This window comes from Myotis nattereri (genome assembly GCF_964212035.1).
Source record: "Myotis nattereri genome assembly, chromosome: 1".
Taxonomy (NCBI): Eukaryota; Metazoa; Chordata; class Mammalia; order Chiroptera; family Vespertilionidae; genus Myotis; species Myotis nattereri.
This window is the reverse complement of record NC_138075.1, coordinates 88,790,920-88,813,137: the sequence shown is the minus strand read 5'-3', so window position 1 is coordinate 88,813,137 and position 22,218 is coordinate 88,790,920. Positions and strand designations below refer to the sequence as shown.

General features: G+C 40.5%; 1 protein-coding gene across 3 annotated transcripts in view; it reads left to right on the top strand.

Moving 5' to 3' along the window:
• SNX6 (sorting nexin 6) overlaps positions 1-22,218 on the top strand; it is a 73,070-nt gene that overhangs the window by 40,796 nt on the left and 10,056 nt on the right. For all 3 annotated transcript variants that reach the window (XM_081089994.1, XM_081089993.1, XM_081089995.1), the window contains 3 exons: positions 5,739-5,814; positions 8,462-8,501; positions 12,983-13,069. In XM_081089994.1, coding sequence (XP_080946120.1) covers positions 5,739-5,814; positions 8,462-8,501; positions 12,983-13,069 — 203 coding nt within the window. The remainder of the gene's footprint in view (positions 1-5,738; positions 5,815-8,461; positions 8,502-12,982; positions 13,070-22,218) is intronic.

Here is a 22,218-nt window from a genome sequence, read left to right as displayed (position 1 = left end):
AGGAACAACTGGTTGGCGGGAGGCGGGGCCGGCAAGCAGGCGGCGCCAGGCCAGCCAAGGCACATGCCAGCGAGCAGAGGGATGGGATGGCGATTGGGGGGGCGGTGGCGACTGGCAGCGGAGGAGGGGCAATGGGGGGGGGCGGCTGGTGCTGTCCCCTGATCAGCCCGCCTGGTCGCCTCCCGAAGAGGGAGGCCAGACTGCAGGCATAAGCCGTCAGACATCCCCTGAGGGCTCCCGGACTGCAAGAGGGCACAGGCTGGGCTGAAGGAACCACCTTCCCCCCTCCCCGTGCATGAATTTTCGTGCACCAGGCCTCTAGTGATGAATAAAATTGCTGGTACCTTAGCACAAATCAAGGCAGTGGCATCAAACTGTACTAATAATCACTATATTCTTTCCCTCAAAGTTCATTTAAGAATGTCCTTGAGTACACTTTTTTTTTTTTCATCCTTTATGTGGTAAAATGGGAGGTATGCATAAAGCACTTTGTATACTGAAGTATGATGGTTCTCTCTAGTAAAGCATTTTAGTGATTGAGTTCCAACTGACCTAGCTACTTTTTTCATAAGACACCATTTTTACTTGAAAGAATGGCTGACAAACTATGATTATTCAGACTTTAGTGTTTGTTAGACATGTTCTTAAAAATTCACTAAGTGAGTCTGTCACTTTGAGGAAAACTGGCAGTATTTGTGGACAATGATAAAAGTCAAGTTATTCAGCAGTAATTAGAAGTTCGGAAAACTTGTTTTCATTACCATGAGTTTGCATCACAATAATTAAAGACTTGTCTGAAATTCCATTCTTGATTTTTATATAAACTGTTTAAAAATGCTGTGTTCTTCCACTTGCTTCCATGGTGTGTTCTATTTTACATCTATTTCTCTATATCAATTATTTTTTAAATGCCAATAAAAAATAATTGGTAAGAGTTTAAAAAAATAAAGACTTGTCTGAGATTAATGATATTTTTGATACTGTATACTGAAATATGTCAACTTTCAAGTATGTCAAGATTTGCATCATTTGTTGAACCAATACTTTCTAAATGCATGATGTTATAAAATTGTGTGTGTAAACGATCCATTCAAAATGCAAGATAGGTTAATGGTTTTTAACAGCTTTATTGATGTATAATTGATATCAATAAGATGCAATGTTCTAAGTATGCAATTTGATAAGTTTTGACATATGTTTAAAATAATCACTACAATAAAATTAAATGAATATATCCATCACCACCAAAAGTTTCTTTGTGACCCTTTGCAATCCCTCTGTCCCACTCATGTATCCAGGCAACCACTGTTTTGCTCTTTGTCTCTATAGATCAGTTTGCGTTTCAAGTGGAATAATACAGTATGGACACTTTATTATCTAGCTTTGAAATTCAACAAAATTATTTTGAAATTCATCCATGTTGTGCATATCAATAGTTCATTACTTTTTATTGCTGAGTGGTATTCCATTTTATGGATATATTATGATTGCTATCTATATAGCTGTTGGTGAACATTTGAGTTACTAGCTGTTGGCTATTGTGAATAAAGCTTACATGAGCCATTTTATGTAAGTATTATAAACCTATGCTTTCATTTCTCTTGTGTAATACCTAGAAATAGAATGGCTGGGTCATGTGGTAAAGTATAACTTATTTTAAAAATGCCAAACTTTTTCCCAAAATGATTATACAATTTTACATTCCTATCAGTTGTGCGTGAGAGTTATTCTTCATCCTTGTTAAGAAGGATAATCAGGCCCTAGCTGGTTTGGCTCAAGTGGCGTCAGCCTGCAGACTGAATAGGTCCCAGGTTCGATTCTGGTCAAGGGCACATGCCCAGGTTGCAGGTTTGGACCCCAGTAAGGGGCATGCAGGAGGCAGCCAATCAATAATTCTCTCTCATCATTGATGTTTCTCTCTCTCTCTCTCCCTCTTTCTTCCTCTCTGAAATCAATAAAAATATATTTTTTTAAAGAAGGATAATCAGTCTTTTTAATTTTAGCCATTCTAATAAGAATAGTGGTGTCTTGATGTGGTTTTAATTTGCATATTTCTAATAACCAGTGATGTTAAACATCTTTTCTTGTGTAAGTCCTCCAATTTTATTCTTCTTTATAAAAGTTGTTTTGGCCCTGGCTGGTTTGACTCGGTAGGTGGAGTGTCGGCCTGCAGACTAAAGGGTCCTAGTTTCGATTCCCCAGTTGCAGGCTCAGTTCCCAGTAGGGGGAGTGCAGGAGGCTGCCGATCAATGATTCTCTCTCATTATTGATGTTTCTATCTATCTCTCCCTCTCCCTTCCTCTCTGAAATCAATAAAAATATTTTTTGAAGTTGTATTGGCCCCTCTAGGTAGTTTATATTTTCATACAGATTTTAAAATCAGCTTGTCACTTTCTACAAAAATGCCAGCTAAGATTATAATTGGAATTGTATAGAATCTGTAGATCAATTTGGGGAGGATTGACATTTTAAATTGATCTTCTATACATGAATATGGCATACTTTCCATTTAGTTAGGTCTCTAAATTCTTCCAGCAATGTTTTATAGTTTCCATTGTACAGATCTTTTACATCTTTAGTTAGATCGATCCCTGGTTATTTCTGGATGCTTTGTAAATGATGTGTTTTTTACCTTTCAGATTTTGGTTGTTCTTTGCTAATGTGTAGAAATACAGTGTATTTTCAATATTGATCTTATATCTTGCAACCTTACTAAATAAATAAACTCACTAGTTCTAGTAACTATTTTGTAGATTCCTTAGTATTTTCTAAATAAATGGTCATCTGCTAATAAAAATAATTATACTTTCTTTCCAGTTTAGATGCCATTTCCTTCTTTTCCTTACACCATTGTACTGTACACTACCTTCTACTACAGTGCTGATGGAAGTGTTGAGGGCAGGCATCTTTACCTTGATCCTTATCTTCTTGGGAAAGTATTTGGTCTTAAACCATTATTTGTGAAGTTAGGTGTAGGTTTCCTAGATGACTTTTTTTAGGTTGAGAAAATTCTCTTAAATTACTAGTTTTCTGAATGGGTTTTTTTAAAAAAATATATTTTTATTGATTTCAGAGAGCGAGATGGAAACATCAATGATGAGAGAGAATCATTGATTGGCTGCCTCCTGCACACGCCCTACTGGGACTGAGCCCACAACCCAGGCATGTGCCTTGACCAGGAATCAAACCAGACTCCTGGCTCATAGGTCAATGCTCAACCACCGAGCCACACCAGTCAGGTCAAAGTTTCCCTTTTAAAAGTTAAATTTTAGCTTTATGGGTTTAATGTTTTTTGGGTTTGTTTGTTTTTTAAATTTTTATTAATTCTCAAGGATATTTCTCCATTAATTTTTAGAGATAGTGGAAGAGAGAGCGAGAGACAGAGAGAGAAACATCAATGTGAGAGAGATACATTGATTGGTTGCCTCCCTTATGTACCCCGACCAGGGCTGGGTATCGAGCCTGCAACCAAGGTACGTGCCCTTGACAGGAATCAAACCTGGGACCCTTCAATCCGCAGGCCGACACTCTTATCCACTAAGTCAAACCAGCTAGGGCTAATGTAATTTTAATTGATATAGTAAAGTATAATGTAAGGATTACTGTTTCATTAGGGAATAAACACATTAAAGCCTTATAAAAATACTGCTAGTATAAGTGGAAATTTTCATACATTAGGCAGTGTCTTGGATTTCATTAATTAGTACTATACTTACTATATGCCAGATATATAGTAACATTTACTAACATATTTAATTCTCCAAATAATAATATGAGGTGGGTACCATTATTCTCCCCATTTCCAGATGAGGAAACTGAGGCATAGACTGGTTAAGTGATATATATGTCCCAGGTCACGTAGCTGGTGAGTTTGGAAGATGGGATTGGGTCCTAGGCAGTTTGGTTGTAGGTCCAGCCTCTTAACCATAGCATTCTACTATCCTTTCTCTGAACCAAATAGAAGCATCTGTTATATACAGTCTTTTCTCAACAAGTGCATTGTCCTGTGGAACAAGCCCTAGGAAGAGTGTTGTACTGAAATTTGGTACTTTGCTTCTAGTACCCCAGAGTAATGGTGGCACCATTTATCTAGCTTCCCAAGCTCCATAATTTCCCCTCCTACGTCAGGTATACTGTTTATAAATCCTCCCTATTACATTTCCTAAATATTATTTAGCTTTGTTAGTTCCTCTGTGCTCTCACTGTTCCCACTATCTTGATCCTGGCCCTCAGTTTCTAGGTTGGTTACTCTGTTTTCTGTGTCTCTGCACTTCTAGTCTTTATTCCAGGAAACAGTATTTTTTTTTTCTTTTGTTAATCCTCACCCAAGAATATTTGTCTTTTTTTTTTTGTTTTTTAGAAAGAGAGTGGAAGGGAGAGGGGAGAGAGAGAAACATCCATTGGTTGCCTCCCAAAACTGCTCCAACTGGGGCCAGGGATCGAGCCTGCAACTGGTGTACGTGCCCTTGACCTCAATCAAAACCAGGACCCTTCAGTCCACAGGCTGATGCTTTATCCACTGAACCAACCTGGCTAGGGCAACAGTATTTTTTTAAAAACTAACATACTTATCAGGTTGATTGTAAAATGTTAATAACACCCATTTCTACAAGACCAAATACAGACTTTATCATGGCTTACAAAAACCCTTTTTCCCCAAGATGCTTCCAATTTATTTTTTCATCTTCAACTCCATCTACTTTCCCTCTGCACCCTTCAGTGCCATAGTCCCAGAAGGCTCTCTGAATATACTATGTTCTTTTATGCCTCTCAGGCCTTGATCCATGCTCTGCCCTTTTTATTTGAAACTAGAGGCCCGGTGCATGAAATTCGTGCAGGGGGGAGGGTTCCCCTCAGCCCAGCCTGCGCCCTCTCCAATCCAGAACCCCTTGGGGGATGTCTAACTGCCAGGGATCAGGCCTAAACCAGCAGTTGGACATCCCTCTCACAATCCTGGACCGCTGGCTCCTAATCGCTCACCTGCCTGCCTGGTCGCCCCTCACTGCCTCTGCCTGCCTGCCTGATCGCCCCTAACTGCCCCCCCCCTTGCCGGTCTGGTCACCCCAAACTGCCCCCCCTCCCCCGCCGGCCTAGTCACCCTTCACTGCCCCCTCCCACTGGCCTAATCACCCCAACTGCCCCCCCCCCCCCCCGCTGACTTGGTCACCCCCAACTGCAACCCCCACCACCACCCTGGTCTCCCCTAACTGCCTCTCCTGCCAGCCTGGTTGCCCCCAACTGCCTCCCCACTGGCCTGATCATCACACACCGCCTGTTGTTCAGTTGTTTAGTCATCCCTCACTAACCCCCTGCCGGCCCGGTCGCCCCATGCAGCCTGCTGTTCAGTCATTTGGTCGTCCCTCACTAACCCCCCTGCCAGCCTGGTTGTAGGCAGCCATCTTTGTGAGGGTGTGAGGGTTAATTTGCATATTGCCTCTTTATTATATAGGATTCCCTTTCTTACATATTACCTAGTAAAGATTTGCTCATCCTACAAGTGCAAATTCATTCTGTAGTGTCTGTAAATCCTTCTCTGACTTACTCAGGTGAAATCATCTGTTTCTGTTGCTGCCATAGTAGTTTGTACCTCCTTCTAATGTAATATTCATCATATTGTATTATAGTTTTTCTCATTTCCTTCACTATCACCTATTACATACACATTGTTTGGCAGGTAGATGCTCAATATTTTTTAATTAATGAATAAATATATTAAATTCTTGAACCTTTTTCCATAGGTGCTGCAGACGATTACAATAGAATTGGTTCTTCATTATATGCTTTAGGAACTCAGGATTCTACAGATATATGCAAGTAAGGATTCTGATTTTTAAAAAACAGTAAATATAGCCCTAACTGGTTTGGCTCAGTGGATAGAGCGTCGGCCTGTGGACTGAAGGGTCCCAGGTTCGATTCCGGTCAAGGGCACGTACCTTGGTTGCGGGCACATCCCCAGTAGGGGGTGTGCAGGAGGCAGCTGATCGATGTTTCTCTCTCATCGATGTTTCTAACTCTCTATCCCTCTGTAAAAAAATCAATAAAATATATTAAAAAAATAAAATAAAAATAAAAAACAGTAAATATAAATAAAACAAAATTTTGTTGGCAGGCTGGGCACACACAGTACTTCAGACCCAGTAGACATTTTAGAATATTTTTCTCAAAACACATTGATAACAAGGAGCTTTTCTAAGTCCGTGTCAATTTTTAAAATCTGGAAAATAAAAATGGACCTTAATGTATGTATTTTTTAACTTTATAAAGTTTCACTTGATGAAAATGGGCAGTGTGTGTGTGTATAAGGGTGAGATGGAGAGACAGACTTTATGTCAAAATATTCTTAGGTTTTGATAATGTTTATTATAAATTTAAAATGCTGTTTGGAATTACATACATGTATTTCATAGAAGGCCATATTGACTTTTTTTTTTTATTTTAGAGAGAGGAAGGGAGAGAGAAAAAGAAACATTGATGTGAGAAACATTGATCGGTTGCCTCCCGTGTGTACCCTGACCAAGAATCTAATCCGCCACCTTTCAGTATACAGGATGACTTTCCAACCAACTGAGCCACACCTGCCAGGGCCAAATTGACTTTGTTCATGTTTTTGTTTGTTTTTTAATCCTCACCTGCGGACATGCTTAAAAAGAGGAAGGGAGGGAGGGAGAGAGAGAGAGAGAGAGAGAAACACATAAAAGTGAGAAGATAGAAACATTGATTGGAACCTGCCTTTCATATGTGTCCTGACTAACCATCAACCTTTCAGTGCACAAGACAGTGGATGCTTAGCCAACTGAGCCACTCTGGGCCCAAATTGACTTTTTTTTTTTTTTTAATATATTTTTATTGATTTCAGAGAGGGAGAGAGAGATAGAAACATCATTGAGAGAGAATCATTGACTGACTGCCTCCTGCACGCCCCCCTACTGGGGAGGATGGAGCCCACAACCCGGGCATGTGCCCTTGGCCAGAATCTAACCTGGACCCTTCAGTCCACAGGCCAGTGCTCTATCCACTGAGCCAAACCAGGTAGGGCACCAAATTGACTTTTAAAGTGATATTTAATGCTATCAGTTTGCACTTTTTAAAGAGGCTGGCTATTGTAGTTTTTATAATTTAGTGAATGTTAAGGCAGTCAGATGAGGAAGGTGTTTGCATGTTAGTGTAAAATCACCCTCTGGAAGTTTGCCTACACATGCCTTTACGGTATGCTAGTTTTTCACTTTAATTTTAATCTAACGGGACTTAATTTTAGTTGCTTCTATAATATTGTTTTAACCCAACTCTTCAGTGAAAAATAATGCACTTCTTTTTAAATGTTAAGTGAGAAAACTATGTTCATTGTTCATGCCTTTCTCTAAACCACATCCTTGAACTTTTCCTCTAACGTAGTCTCTCAGTAGACATGTAAGATCCAAGTTTTTCAGCAAAGCAAGGTACCATAGCTTACACTAATTAACATGCTGCCTTCCCAAAGAGTTAGTTCTTAATTCTTTGATAACAAGAAAAGGCAACTTTGCCAAGTGTTATCTGACAGAAACTTGTCAAAGCAAGTTCTTTGAAGTAAAGTGACGTTCATGGAATTGTGTTTTAGCTTTCAATAGTATTTGCCCTAATCCGATTATAGTGCCATCTATAGTTACATATTTTACAGAATACCCTTTAGTAGTTTTGCATTGGGTTGTTGTTGTTTTTTAATTGATTTTTTACAGAGAGGAAGGGAGAGGGAATAGAGAGTTAGAAACATCAATGAGAGAGAAACATCTATCAGCTGCCTCCTGCACACTCCCTATTGGGTATGTGCCCGCAACCAAGGTACATGCCCTTGACCAGAATCGAACCTGGGACCCCTGAGTCCGCAGGCCAACACTCCACTGAGCCAAACCAGTTAGGGCTGCATTGGGTTTTTTTCAGTTGGTGGTTAACACTCGTGAGAGGCTGTTTAGTTAAAAGTGAAAGTGAATTCTAAAATAGAAGTTGGTTACTGATTTCTGTTGTTTTCCAAAACAAAGCAGCTCTATTTGAAAATGTTTAAAACATAGCTATCAGATATCTTCAAAAACTACTCCACCTTCATTGTTTTCCTTTTAAATCAGCCTTTTGTCTCTTTGGATGTGATTGTTTTGTACTTCTGTAATAATGTGAAGGTATGGGTTTCATTTAGTATTATGGAGCATATTACTAAAGAATAGCAATACAAAGTTTTTAGGTTTTATTGTATGACTTAGACTGTTATCTTAAAATGGGAAGATTTTCTGTAACAACAGAATTCAAGTAATTTGTTATGGGTGGAAGTACAAAGATATTTTTGTTAAATGAAGAAAATAAGACCATTAAATATTACTGTAATGAGGCAAGAATGTTCATTATTCATTTGGTTTGGGGCATTATGTATTCTCTGAACATTTGAAATAGAAAGTTATTTAAAGGTAGCTTCTGATTAAATACTTTTCTCTTCCAGATTTTTTCTCAAAGTTTCAGAACTGTTTGATAAAACGAGAGTAAGTACTGTTAATTAACCTTTGATAATCCACACCTCTGCATACAGCTGTGCTTAACTTATTTAGCTTTATTGAGGAAGAAGAGTTGTGCAACAGATTTAGATGTGAAAATTGGAGTTTTTCAGGAAACTTGGTTTTTGTTACAGCCTTTTGGTATTTATGTAGATGTCTGTATTCCATCAGAAAACATGTTTATCAGAAGACTGGGTTTATTTTCATGAAGAATGACCCTTCCCTGGGACTTTGTAAGCTAGAAGAAAGTTAGATTCATTGTACCTTGACCAAGACTATAATGCTTTTGATCCCCCTTGACACATTGGTTAAAGTGAGTTGTATCAAATATACAAATGCAACCCTAGCTGGTTTGGCTCAATGGATACAGCGTCGGCCTGCGGACTAAAGGGTCCTAGGTTCGATTCCAGTCAACGGCACATGCCCAGGTTGAGGCCTCGATCCCCACTGGGGGGCATGCAGGAGGCAACTGATCAGTGATTCTCTCTCATCATTGATGTTTCTATCTCTCCCCCTCCCTTCCTCTCTGAAATCAATAAAAATATTTTTTTAAATGATGTACAGTTTAAAAATATATACACACACACACAACTGCAGAAGGATTCATTCATGGTAGTAGTAATTTAATAATGACATAATCTTGGTTTTCAAGGATTGGTCCTATATATAATATTTCACATTTTTATCACTTGATAGAATAATGAAAATGTTTATTAGATGATTAATAGTATTTAGCTGAGAGTGGTAGTGTCTAGTCCATTGTAGAAATCTGATTTCAACATGACCTTTTTATTTATTTTTTTTTAAATATATTTTATTGATTTTTCATAGAGAGGAAGGGAGAGAGATAGAGAGCCAGAAACATCAATGAGAGAGAAACATCGATCAGCTGCCTCCTGCACATCTCCCACTGGGGATGTGCCCGCAACCCAGGTACATGCCCCTGACCGGAATCAAACCTAGGACCCTTCAGTCTGCAGGCCGACGCTCTATCCACTGAGCCAAACCGGTTTCGGCAACATGACCTTTTTAATTGAGTGATAATGTAGTAGAGACGAGTAAAAGAAAAGAAGATATTCTCTCACAAAGGAAAAAGATTTTATTTTTTTTATTTTTTTGGAAAAAGTTTTTAAATATATAAATGTCGTTATACTGGGATCCATAGAGCCCATTATTCTGCCCTTGCTATTTGTACAAGTGAACATTTTCTAGGAAGATAGGTTTTTTTTTTGTTTTTGTTTTTTTTTAATATATTCTATTGATTTCTTACAGAGAGGAAGGGAGAGAGACAGAGAGTCAGAAACATCGATGAGAGAGAAACATCAATCAGCCGCCTCCTGCACATCTCCCACTGGGGATGTGCCTGCAACCCAGGTACATGCCCCTGACCAGAATCAAACCTAGGACCCTTCAGTCCGCAGGCCGACGCTCTATCCACTGAGCCAAACCGGTTTCGGCGGAAGATAGGTTTTTTTGTGTGTGCATTTACATCATAAGAATAGGGATCTGTATCAAAATAGCCTTATGTCAGATCTTTTTTGTTGTTAATTCTCACCTGAGGATATTTTTCCATTTTTTGGGGCGGGGAGGGGGGCGGGAGTGGAAGGGAGGGAAGGAGAGGGGCTAGAGAGAGAGATACAGAAACATCAATGCGAGAGGGACACATCCAACAGTTGCCTCCCTTGCACACCCCAACCATAGGCAGGGTTCAAACCTACAATCCAGGTATGTGCCTTTGACCAGAAATCGAACCAATGACCCTTTGGTGCGTGGGCCGATGCTCTAACCACTGTGCTACACCGGAAAGGGCTGTATGTCAATTCTTTTTTAATATGTTTTTATTGACTTCAGAGAGAGAGAGAGAAACATCAATGAGAGAGAAACATGGACCAGCTGCCTCCTGCATGCCCCCTATTGGGGATGGAGCCCACCACCCAGGCATGTGTCCTGACCTAGAATTGAACCAGCGACCTCCTGGTGCATGGGATGACACTTAACCAACTGGACCACACCGGCCTGGCTATGTGTCAGTTCTTTTAGAAGCAGATGTCAAGATGGGATTAGATGTGCAGGAGATTTATTGTGAGGATCAAAGAGGAAGGAGCAAGAATAAACAGGAAGAGCCTACAGACCACAATGCAGGTCTACACCTGTGAAAGAAGAGAGCAGAGGAAAGAGGACTAGGTAGGAAGAGTTCCAAATTGTAGCAGAGTTCTAAGAATGTTCCGTCCAGGTCAGAGAGGAGGAGTCTTTGAGCCAGAGTTGCCCATTTAAGGAATTTTGCGTCAGGCAAAAATGGACTGGCACTACTTCCCACTGTGCTTTGTCAGTGTCTGGGTACAGCCGAGACAAGAAGGGGAGGATGGCAGATTGCCTTGGTACGAACCTGGTTCTGGATCCAGAGAAATTGCAGTTGAGACTACTAGTCAACTATGCTCCTTGGAGTAAGCAGTTTCTCTTGAAGGAGATCTGAGTGGTGCATTTCCATAGCCACCACAATCCTTATTTCTTTTAGTATTTGCATGGTATTCTGGTTATTCTTGCTGTGTGACAAAGCATCCTGAACCATTTTATTATGCTAATGAATTCTTTGGGTCAGGAATGCAGAAAGGGCATATCCCTGATGGGGTGCTTCTGCTCCATGGTGACCTCAGTAGGGAAGATATGAAGGCTGGGGACTGGAATCATCTGAAGGCTCTTTCACTCATGTCTGGGGTTGATTCTGGCTGTCAGCTGAGACTTCTGTTAGGGCTATTAGCTGTAACACCTACTCATGGCTTTTCCAAGGAATTGTTGAGGCTTCCTCACAACATAATGGGTAGGTTCTGAAAGTGAGAATCCCAGCCCAACTGGTGCGGCTGAGTGGTTGAGCATCAACCTATGAACCAGGAAACCATGGTTCAATTCCCAGTCAGGGCACATGCCCAATTTGCTTGCTCAATTCCCCAGTGGAGGGCATGCAGGAGGCAGCCAATCAATGATTCTCATCATTGATGTTTCTAGCTCTTTCTCTCCCTTTCTCTCTGAAATAGAGAGAGAGAGAGAGAGAGAGAGAGAGAGAGAGAGAGAGAGAGAAGAAGAAGAAGAAGAAGAAGAAGAAGAAGAAGAAGAAGAAGAAGAAGAAGAAGAAGAAGAAGAAGAAGGAGGGGGAGGGGGAGGGGGAGGGGGAGGGGGAGGGGGAGGGAGGGAGGGAGGGAGGGAGGGAGGGAGGGAGGGAGGGAGAGAGAAGGAAGGAAGGAAGGAGGGAGGAAGGGAAAAGAAAAGAAGAGGGGAGGGGAGGGGAAAGAGGGCATCCCTAATGGTGGGAAGTGGAAGCTGCTAGTTTAATAAGACCTAAGCCTGGAAACTGCCACAGCATCACTTCTGTGTCAGTCAAACAGTCTCAGAGCTCAGATTCAGGGGACGGGCACATACCTTACTTCTTAATGTAAGAAGAGCTTGTTTAAAAGCATCCAGCATCCATATAGCATGTAATCTCAATCTGTCTAAATTGATATATCTCCATCACTTTTGGATATTCTTTGTGTCTATGCTTTTATCTATTGAGTTACAAAGTTTACTACATTTATTTCTCCATAAAGTAATATTATTTAGAAACTTCAGAACTTTGTATTGAAGTATATTATACATATAGAAAACAGCACATATCAGAAGTGTACTTTTTAGTGAAATTTTTGTTTAACCTTTATTGTTGAGAGCATTACAGATGTCTGCCCTTTACCTCCCAACCCACCTAGTTCCCTCCCCATCTCAGTGAAATTTTACAAATTTAACACATCTATGTAATGAACACTACCAGCAACCCGGATGCCCTTCCTAGCTACCAATTCCTGTAAGGCTAACCACTATCCTAGCTTCTGACAGCATAGATTAGTTTCATTTTCATATTTTCTATAAATGCAGTATGCATTCTTTTATGTCTAGTGTCATTTAGTCAATATTATGTACATAAGATTTGTCCATGTCATTACATGTAGGTGTATTTCCTTCACTCTTACTACTGTATAGTATGCTATTGCAAGGATATACTTAAACTTATCTGTTCTCCTGCTGGTAGACCATTTGGGTAGTTTCTAGTTTGGAGCTCTTTACAAATGGTACTGCTAAGACCATTCTTGTATATCTTCAGTTGAACATAGTGCACTTTTCTGTTGGGTGTACATAACTAGAAGGGGAATTGGTGGGTCCCAGGGTGTCCATGTGAAAAGATTTTGTAGATACTGCCAAACTGTTTCTAAGTGATTGTAACAGTTTACATTCCCACCAGAAGGAATGAGCATTGGATTGCTGCACAAGCTTGTAATACTTGGCACTTTTTTTTTTTTTTTTTAGCTATTCTGGTGGATGTGCAGGGGTTTTTTTATTTTAACTATAGTTATACCTTTAATTATTTACAGTAATTAAGAAAGAAAACACTGAGTGTAGAATATAAGTGATGAATAAATGCCAATTTTCTTCCCCTTTTTCAGAAAATAGAAGCACGAGTGTCTGCTGACGAGGACCTCAAACTTTCGGACCTTTTAAAATATTACTTAAGAGAATCTCAAGCTGCTAAGGTAACTTTATTGTTGGTTGGAGTGTTTTTGTTTTTTTGTGGTTTTTAAAAATATTTTTATTGATTTCAAAGAGGAAGGGAGAGAGAGAGGGAAACATCAGTGATGAGAGAAAATCATTGATTGGCTGTCTCCAGCACTTGCGCTACTGGGGATCGAGCCCGCCACCCAGGCATGTGCCCTTGACCAGAATCAAACCCAGAACCCTTCAGTCGGCAGGCCGACACTCTATCCACTGAGCCAAACCAGCTAGGGCTGTTGATTGTTTTTTTTAAATGAACTATTTAACAAAAAGCCATCTCTTTAAAGTTGTTAGACTTAAGATTGTCAAAGATGATTTATCTCTTGATTTTAAATTATATTTTCCTTTCTTTCTTTAATTTATTGATTTGAGAGAGAGAGGAAAGGAGAGAGAAACATGGATTTATTTTTCCACTTATTTATGCATTTGTTGATTGATTCTTGTATGTGCCCGACTGGGATTCGAACCCACAGCCTTGGCTTATCAGAGCAACACTCTAACCACCTGAGATACCTGGTCTTGGCTAACGTATGTTTCTAAGTCTGATTTTTAGAAATTGTAAGTCAGGGGTAAATAAAAATTTCCTTGGTAAACTTCGGGTATAATATAGTCTAAAACTTTTTTTATGAATTTGGTATACTTATTCCAGAAAAATGCCTGCAAAGACAAAAGTAAAACCCCCAAATAACCCAGCAGGCATGGCTCAGTGGTTGAGCTTCAACCTATGAACCAGGAGGTCACAGTTCAATTCCTGGTCAGGGCACATGCCTGGGTTGCAGGCTTGATCCCCAGTAGGGAGCATGCAGGAAGCAGCTGATCAGTGATTCTCTCTCATCACTGATGTTTCTATCTCTCTCTCTCCCTTCCTCTCTGCAATCAATAAAAATATATTTTTAAAAAAATAACAGTTGTATAGCTAAAGGATTCCTAATTTGGTCTATATAAGTCCACTATTAAAGGTGAGAGAAAGAGAGATCCATAAAACAAGAATAGGTTTTATTTTAAGGCAACTCAAGTTTCCTTTTGGAAATCTGCTTAGATACAAGACTAAAACTTACTAATCAAAAACATGTTTATCAAAAACATCTTAAAAGCACAGAAAAGAGGCATTGAACAAACCAACCTCAGGGGTACGGGGGTAAGGGGGAAAGCAATCCATAACAGGACTTGTATGCATGCATATCAGCATAACCCATGGACACAGTCAGTAGGAGGGGTGAGGGCATGTGCTGGGGGTGGGTGGGAACAAGCGGGGAGAGGTCAATGGGGGAGAAAGGATTCATATGTAATACTTTAAACAATAAAGAATTTTTTTTAAAAAGCATAGAAAACTTAGTGACTCAAATACTCCAAAATCAATGTTAATTTATCAATTGATATATTGCACAGAAAATTCTCATTTGACCAGTGGTACTTTGAACACCATTCTTTCATTTCTTATTAAATTATAAAGAATTATTTTAAATTTGAGGACTTGGGTACTTGCAAATATACCATCCATATAAAATTATTTTAAATCAGATTGTGTCTTATAAACGATTTACATTGGATGGGTTAGGATAAAATGAATTGGTCACTTTTGAAGACTTTTTTTTTTTTAAATATATTTTATTGATTTTTCACAGAGAGGAGAGGGATAGAGAGTAAGAAACATCGATCAGCTGCCTCCCGCGCACCTCCCACGGGGGATGTGCCTGCAACCAAGGCACATGCCCTTGGCAGGAATCGAACCTGGGACCTTTCAGTCTGCAGGCCGACGCTCTATCCACTGAGCCAAACCAGTCAGGGCGAAGACTTTTAATTTATTATAATATATAGTTGTTAATAGAAAACCTTTAGAATGGAACATCGCTTTAAAAGTAAATCCAAATTTTTTTAGTAATCAGAAGAAAGAATTGAAACTTGCTATAGCCGGTTTGGCTCAGTGGGAACCAAAGGGTCCCAGGTGTAATTCAGGTCAAGGGCATGTACCTCGATAGTAGGCTCTTCCCCGGCCCGGGCCCTGGTTTGGGCACGTGCATGAGGTAACCCATCTATGTGTTTCTCTCACATCAATATGTCTCTCTGTCTTTCCCTCTCTCCTCCACCCTCTCTAAAAATCAGTGGAAAACATATCCTTGGGTGATGATTTTTTTTAAAAAAATGTAAACTTAATTATAAGAATAAAAAACACACACACACTACAATTGCATATCACCATACTCTTTAATTAGAATGACTAAAATGGAAAAATTCTGACAAAAATTATAGCAACTGGCCCTGGCCGTGTGGCTCAGTTAGTTGGGGGTCGTCCCGTACAATGAAGGGCTGCTGGTTTGATTCCCGATTCCCGGTGTGGGGCATGCCGGCGGCAGCTGATCAATGTTGGGCTTTCACATTGATGTTTCTGTCTTCTCCCTTCCTCTCTCTCTAAATATCAATAAACTATTTTGAAAAATTATAGCAACTGGAACTTTCATACACAGTAGAAATATGATGCAATACTTTGAAAAAGTGTAACAGTTTCTTTAAAATGTAAGCATAGACTACCCTATGGTCCAGTAATTTCAGTTTAGATATTTTAAAGCATATGTCCCCACAGATGTTCACATCTGCTTTATTTGTAATAGCTGAAAACTGGCAACAACAAACCAAATGTCCACCAACAGGTGAGTAGATAAACCAATTGTGGTATAGCCAGCCATACAGTGGAATGTTACTCAGCAATAAAAAGGAATGAACATCTCATTCAAGCAGCAACGTGGATGAATTTAAAAAGATGGTGAAAAAAGCCAAACTATAGAGAACGTAGTTTATACTAGAGTTCAATCTGTGTTGTACATTCTCTTGGTTTTAACAAATGTGTGATGATATGCATTCACCGTTATGAGTGTCATCCGGAATAGTTTCTCTGCCCTAAAAATCCTCCGCGCTCCACCTGTTCATCCTCCTTCCTCCTAACCCCTGTTGGTCTTTATACTTGTCACCATAGTTCTGCCTTTTCCAGAATGTCATGTAGTTGGGCCTTTCAGACTGGCTTTTCCCATTTAGTAATACGCATGTAAGTTTCCTCTATGTCTTTTCATAGCTTCATAATTCATTTCCTTTTAGCACTGAGTAGTATTCCATTGTCTGGATGTACCAAGGTTATTTCTCCACTGACCTACTGAAGGACATCTTAGTTGCTTCCAAGTTTTGGCAATTATGAATAAAGCTGCTATAAACATTCATGTGCAGGTTTTGGATGGACATAAGTTTTTAACTCTTTTGAGTAAATACCAAGGAACACAATTGCTAGATCATATGAAAAGAGTGTGCTTAGTTCTGCCAAACCATTTTCCAAAGTAGCTGTTTATTTTGCATTTCCGAGAGTTCCTGTTGCTTCTCATCCTTACCGGCATTGGGTGTTGTCAGTGTGGATTTTTGGCCATTCTAAAAGGTGTGTATCTCATTGTTCCAGTTTGCATTTCCCTGATGACAAGTGATGTGAAGCATATTTGTCATCTGTGTATCTTCTTTGGTGAAGTGTCTGTATTTAAAATTGCCCTTTGGCCGATTTTTAAATTGAAATCATTTCCTGCTGAATCATAAGAGTTCTTTGTATAATTTAGGTAGCAATCCTTTATCAGATATGTCTTTTGTAAATATTTTGTCTTAGTCTGTGGCTTGTCTTCTCATCCTCTTGACAGTGTCTTTTGCATAGCAGAAACTTTTTTTATCCTTACAAGGAAATATTTTTATTGATTTTTAGAGAGAGAGGAAGGGAGAAAGAGAGAAACATCCATCAGTTGTCAACCAAGGATCAAACCTGCACCTTTTTGGTGTACGAGATGAAACTCCAAGCAGCTGAGCCACCCAGCCAGGGCTGCATAGCAGAAAATTTTAATTTTAAAGAACTCCACCTTATCAATTATTTCTTTCATAGATCATGCCTTGAGTGATCACCAAACCCAAGATCATCTGGATTTTCTCCTACACTATCTTCTAGGTGTTTTGTAGTTTTACCTTTTACATTTAGGTCTGTGATCTACTTTAAGATAATTTTTGTAAAGGGTGTAAGTTCTGTCTATGAATTTATTTCTTTGCATGTGAATGTCCAGTTTTCCCAGCACCATTTGCTGAAAAGATTTTTCTCCACTGTATTGCCTTTGCTCCTTTATCAAAGATCAGTTGACTATAGGTCTAGTGCTGGGCTTTATTTTGTTCTATGGATCTATTTGTCTATCTTTTTTTCTACCAGTACCACACTGTTTAGATTATTGTAGCTTTATAGTGTAAGAAATAAGGTGAGCCCCCAAATTCAGGGGTCCTGGTAGAACACAAAACATACTTGGGAGCCAAGCAGCAAGGCAAACATCTTCACTTCTACATAGAAGGATGCGCAGCACATGGTCTAGGACAGCGGTTCTCAACCTGTGGGTCGCGACCCCTTTGGGGGTCAAACAACCCTTTCACAGGGGTCGCCTAAGACTATCAGAAAACATATATATAATTACATATTGTTTTGTTTTTGGTTTTTTTTGTTGTTTTTTAATTTTTTTAATATATTTTTATTGATTAAGATATTACATATGTGTCCTTGTCCCCACGTTACCCTCTACCCCCCCCCCCCGCTCATGCCCTCACCCACCCCCCCGTTGTCCGTGTCCATTGGTTAGGCCTATATGCCTGCATGTAAGTCCTTTGGTTGATCTTTCCCCCTTACCCCCACCCTCCCCTACCCTCCCTCCAAAGCCCGCCAGTCCAATCAATGCCTCTCCGTCTCTGGATCAGTCCTTGTTCATCAGTTTATGTTGTTCATTATATTCCACAAATGAGTGAGATCATGTGGTATTTATCCGCTCTCCAGTTCCATCCATGCTGTGGCAAATGGTAAGAGTTCCTTTCTTCTTCCTCTTCTTAAAGAATACCTTTCAGCATTTCATATAATGCTGGTTTGGTGGAGATGAACTCCTTTAGCTTTTTCTTATCCGTGAAGCTCTTTATCTGACCTTCTATTCTGAATGATAGCTTTGCTGGATAAAGTAATCTTGGTTGTAGGTTCTTGCTATTCATCACTTTGAATATTTCTTGCCACTCTCTTCTGGCCTGCATGGTTTCTGTTGAGAAATCAGCTGACAGTCGGATGGGTACTCCCTTGTAGGTAACTGACTGTCTTTCTCTTGCTGCTTTTAAGATTCTCTCTTTGTCTTTTGCTCTTGGCATTTTAATTATGATGTGTCTTGGTGTGGTCCTCTTTGGATTCCTTTTGTTTGGGGTTCTCTGCGCTTCCTGGACTTGTAAGTCTATTTCTTTCACCAGGTAGGGGAAGTTTTCTGTCATTATTTCTTCAAATAGGTTTTCAATATCTTGCCCTCTCTCTCCTTCTGGTACCCCTATAATTCTGATGTTGGTATGCTTGAAGCTGTCCCAGAGGCTCCTTACACTATATTCATATTTTTGGAATCTCTTTTCTTTTTTCTTTTTCAGTTGGGTATTTTTTGTTTCTTTGTATTTTAAATCTTTGACTTGATTCTTGGGATCCTCTTGTCTGCTGTTGGATCTCTGTAGATTATTCTTTATTTCAGTCAGTGTATGCTTAATTTCTAGTTGGTCCTTTTTCATGTCCTCCATGGTCTCACTATACTTATTGAGGGACTCATTAAATTTATCGGCGGTTTCCATAAAATTCTTGAAAAACCTTATAAACGTGGCCTTGAACTCTATATCCAGTTGTTTGCTTTCCTCCATTTCTGCCATTTGTGACCTGTTTCTTTGTCTCCGCATTTTGGCTGCTTCCCTGTGTTGATAGAGTGGCTTTGTGTGCTAGGTGTCCTGTAGGGCCCAGTGGCTCAGCCTCCCCAGTTACCTGAGGTGGACACTCTTGGTGCACCCCCTTGTGGGCTTTGTGCACAGTCTTGTTGTAGCTATGCCTTGGTTGTTGCAGGATCACTGGGAGGAATTGACCTCCAGGCCAATTGGCAGTGAGAATCAGCTGTGTCTGCAGTGGGAGAACTTCTGTGCTGGAGACACCCTTCTGGGGCAAGACTTGCTTCAGTGGGGCTTTGGTGCTCACTGAGACTGCACCCTGAGTGTGTCCCTTATGGATCTGAGGAGTTGTGATCTGGATGGCCCCCCTCTGACCACTGGGCACAGTGGCTCTTGGATCTAAGGAGGTGCTAATTTAGCCTCTGCCTGAGGTTACACAGCAGGAGCTATGAAGAGAACTGCAGCTTCCCCTTCCTTTTTTGGAGTTTGGAGGTGCCCTGATGAGGCTCAGCTGTGAAGCAATGCAACCCGCTGTGGGGCCTTGGGCCTTCTCTTGGAAGTTCTGGGTCTGTCTTGCCCAGCTGCAGTTTGTTAGCCTCTGCCGCAGCCTGGGCGGGGCGGGGTCTCAAGGAATCAAAGGGCGGAGAGAGCAGCTATGTCGGAGCCTCAGCCCCGCCCTAAGGAGTCGCGAGTCCCAGTGTCCCGGCAATGGTTGCAAGCACCTCTGAGGGAAAGCGGCTCTCAAGCTCGCCCGCTGCCAGAAAGTCCAGTTTCTCCCCGTATGAGTCCTGGGTCCCCAGAGACTTCCCGGAACCGGATTTCAGAGCCGTCGGGAGCTTGTGTCTCCCTCCGGATTCAAAAAGACAGCCGCGCCCTCAGGTGCCAGACCCTTTCCGCGCGCGCGAGCCCCCGTACCTCTGCACTCCACCTCCGCAGCTCCTCTGGCTCTCAGTGTGCTTTTCTTTCCTTCTAGTTGTAGAATTTACGCTCAGCCAGCCCCCCTGTAGTTCTGGATGATGTCCACCTTGTGTTTTTGATGCATTTATCAATTGTTGCGGGAAGCAGCAATTTCCCGGTGTTTATCTATGCCGCCATCTTAGTTTCTCCTTACATATTGTTTTTGTGATTAATCACTATGCTTTAATTATGTTCAATTTGTAACAATGAAATTGGAGGTCACCACAACATGAGGAACTGTATTAAAGGGTCGCAGCATTAGGAAGGTTAACAACCACTGGTCTAGAAGCACATGCACACTGAGCAGGCTGTCTACTTGGCTTTTTAATTCTGACACACGTGACCTGTCCCTCACTCTTGATTGGAGCTCAGGCGCACAGTCTTTCGCGATTGGCTAATTTGAAGGGAGGGATTGACCTTTGCCATTTTTTTTTTAAATATATTTTATTGATTTTTTACAGAGAGGAAGGGAGAGAGACAGAGAGCCAGAAACATCGATGAGAGAGAAACATCGACCAGCTGCCTCCTGCACATCCCCCACTGGGGATATGCCCGCAACCCAGGCACATGCCCTTGACCGGAATCGAACCCGGGACCCCTCAGTCCGCAGGCCAACGCTCTATCCACTGAGCCAAACCGGTCTCGGCGACCTTTGCCATTTAAAGGTGGCGGCCCCCAGGGGAGCTGCAAGCCATGCGACCAGCATGGCAGCTGCTTAAACTGTTCTTTTTTTTTTTTTTAAAATATATTTTATTGATTTTTTATAGAGAGGAAGAGAGAGGGATAGAGAGTTGGAAACATCGATGAGAGAGAAACATCGATCAGCTGCCTCCTGCATACCTCCCACTGGGGATGTGCCCGCAACCAAGGTACATGCCCTTGGCTGGCATCAAACCTGGGACCCTTCAGTTGCAGGCTGATGCTCCATCCACTGAGCCAAACCGGTCAGGGCCTAAACTGTTCTTTGACAGAAAAAGTTACTTGTTTATTCTCACAATAGTAAGGCTTCAATTTTAAGTAGGTAATGTCGGTCCTCAGAGTTTGTTCTTATCCTTTAATATTGTGTTGGTTATTCTGTGTCTTTTGCCTCTTCACATAAAATTTAGGACCATTTTCTTGATAATTACAAAAAAAAAGTTTTCAGCTTTTACAAATAAAGCTGATTTGAATCTAAATCTCAAGTGGGAAAGAATTGATTTTGACAATATTGAGTTTCCCTATCCTTCAACATGGAATATCTCTGCATTTACTTAGTTCTTTGATTTCTTTTATCAGTTTTTCAGTTTTCCTCCTACAGGTTTTGTATATATTTTCTTAGATCGATACCTAAGTATTTTATTTTCTGGAGTGCTAATAGTATTGTATTTTTAATTTCAAATTTTACTTGTTCATTGCTGGTATATAAGATAGCAGTTGACTTTTGTTTATTAATGTTGTATCCTACAACCTTATTATTCTTATTTATTAGTTCAGGAGAAGTTTTTTTATGTGGTTTTTGTTTTTTTTCAGATTTCTACATAAACAGTCATGTCATCTATTTATTTCTTCCAAATCTGTATACTTCTTATTTCCTTTTCTGATTGCATTAGCTAGGACTCCCAGTTCGATGTTGAGAAGGAGTGGTGATATTGGACATCCTTGTGTTGTTCCTAATATTAGTAGGAAAGTTTATAATTTCCCACCATTAAATCTGATATTACTTGTAGGTTTTTAGTAGATGTTTTTATAAAGTTGAGGAAGTTCCTTCTATTCCTAGTTTTCTGAGACAGTCAATTGATTGTTGACAAGGGTGCTAACACAGTGTAGTGGAGAAAATAAAAGACTTTGCCCTAGCTGATTTGGCTCAGTGAATAGAACGTAGGCCTGTGGGCTGAAGGGTCCTGGGTTCGATTCCAGTCAAGGGCACATGCCTGAGTTGCAAGCTTGGTGCGACTTTCAGGAGGCAACCAATCAATGATTCTCTCATCATAGATGTTTCTATCTATCTCTTCCTCTTCCTTCCTCTCTGAAATCAATAAAAGTATTTTTTTTAAAAAAAGAAAGACTTTAACAAATGATATTGGACAACTGAATAGTCACATGAGAAAGAATAAAGTTGGACCCCTTCCTCACATCACATATAAAAATGCACTCAAAATGGCCCTGGCCAGTGTGGCTCCCTTGGTTAGAGCATTGTCCTGTGCAGTCGAGGTGCATGGAGAAGGCAACCAATCCATGTTGATCCATGTTTCTCACCTCAGTGTCTGTCTGTCTCTCTCTGCCTCCCTCCCTCTCTCACTCTCCCTTTCCTTTCTCTAAAATCAATAAAGAAAACATATCCTCAGATGGGAATTAAATATCCTATATAATAAAAGGCTAATATGCAAATCGGCCAAACAGCAGAACAACCGGTCACTATGATGCTCACTGACCAGCAGGGGGCAGGCGCTCAGTGGAGGAGCTGCCC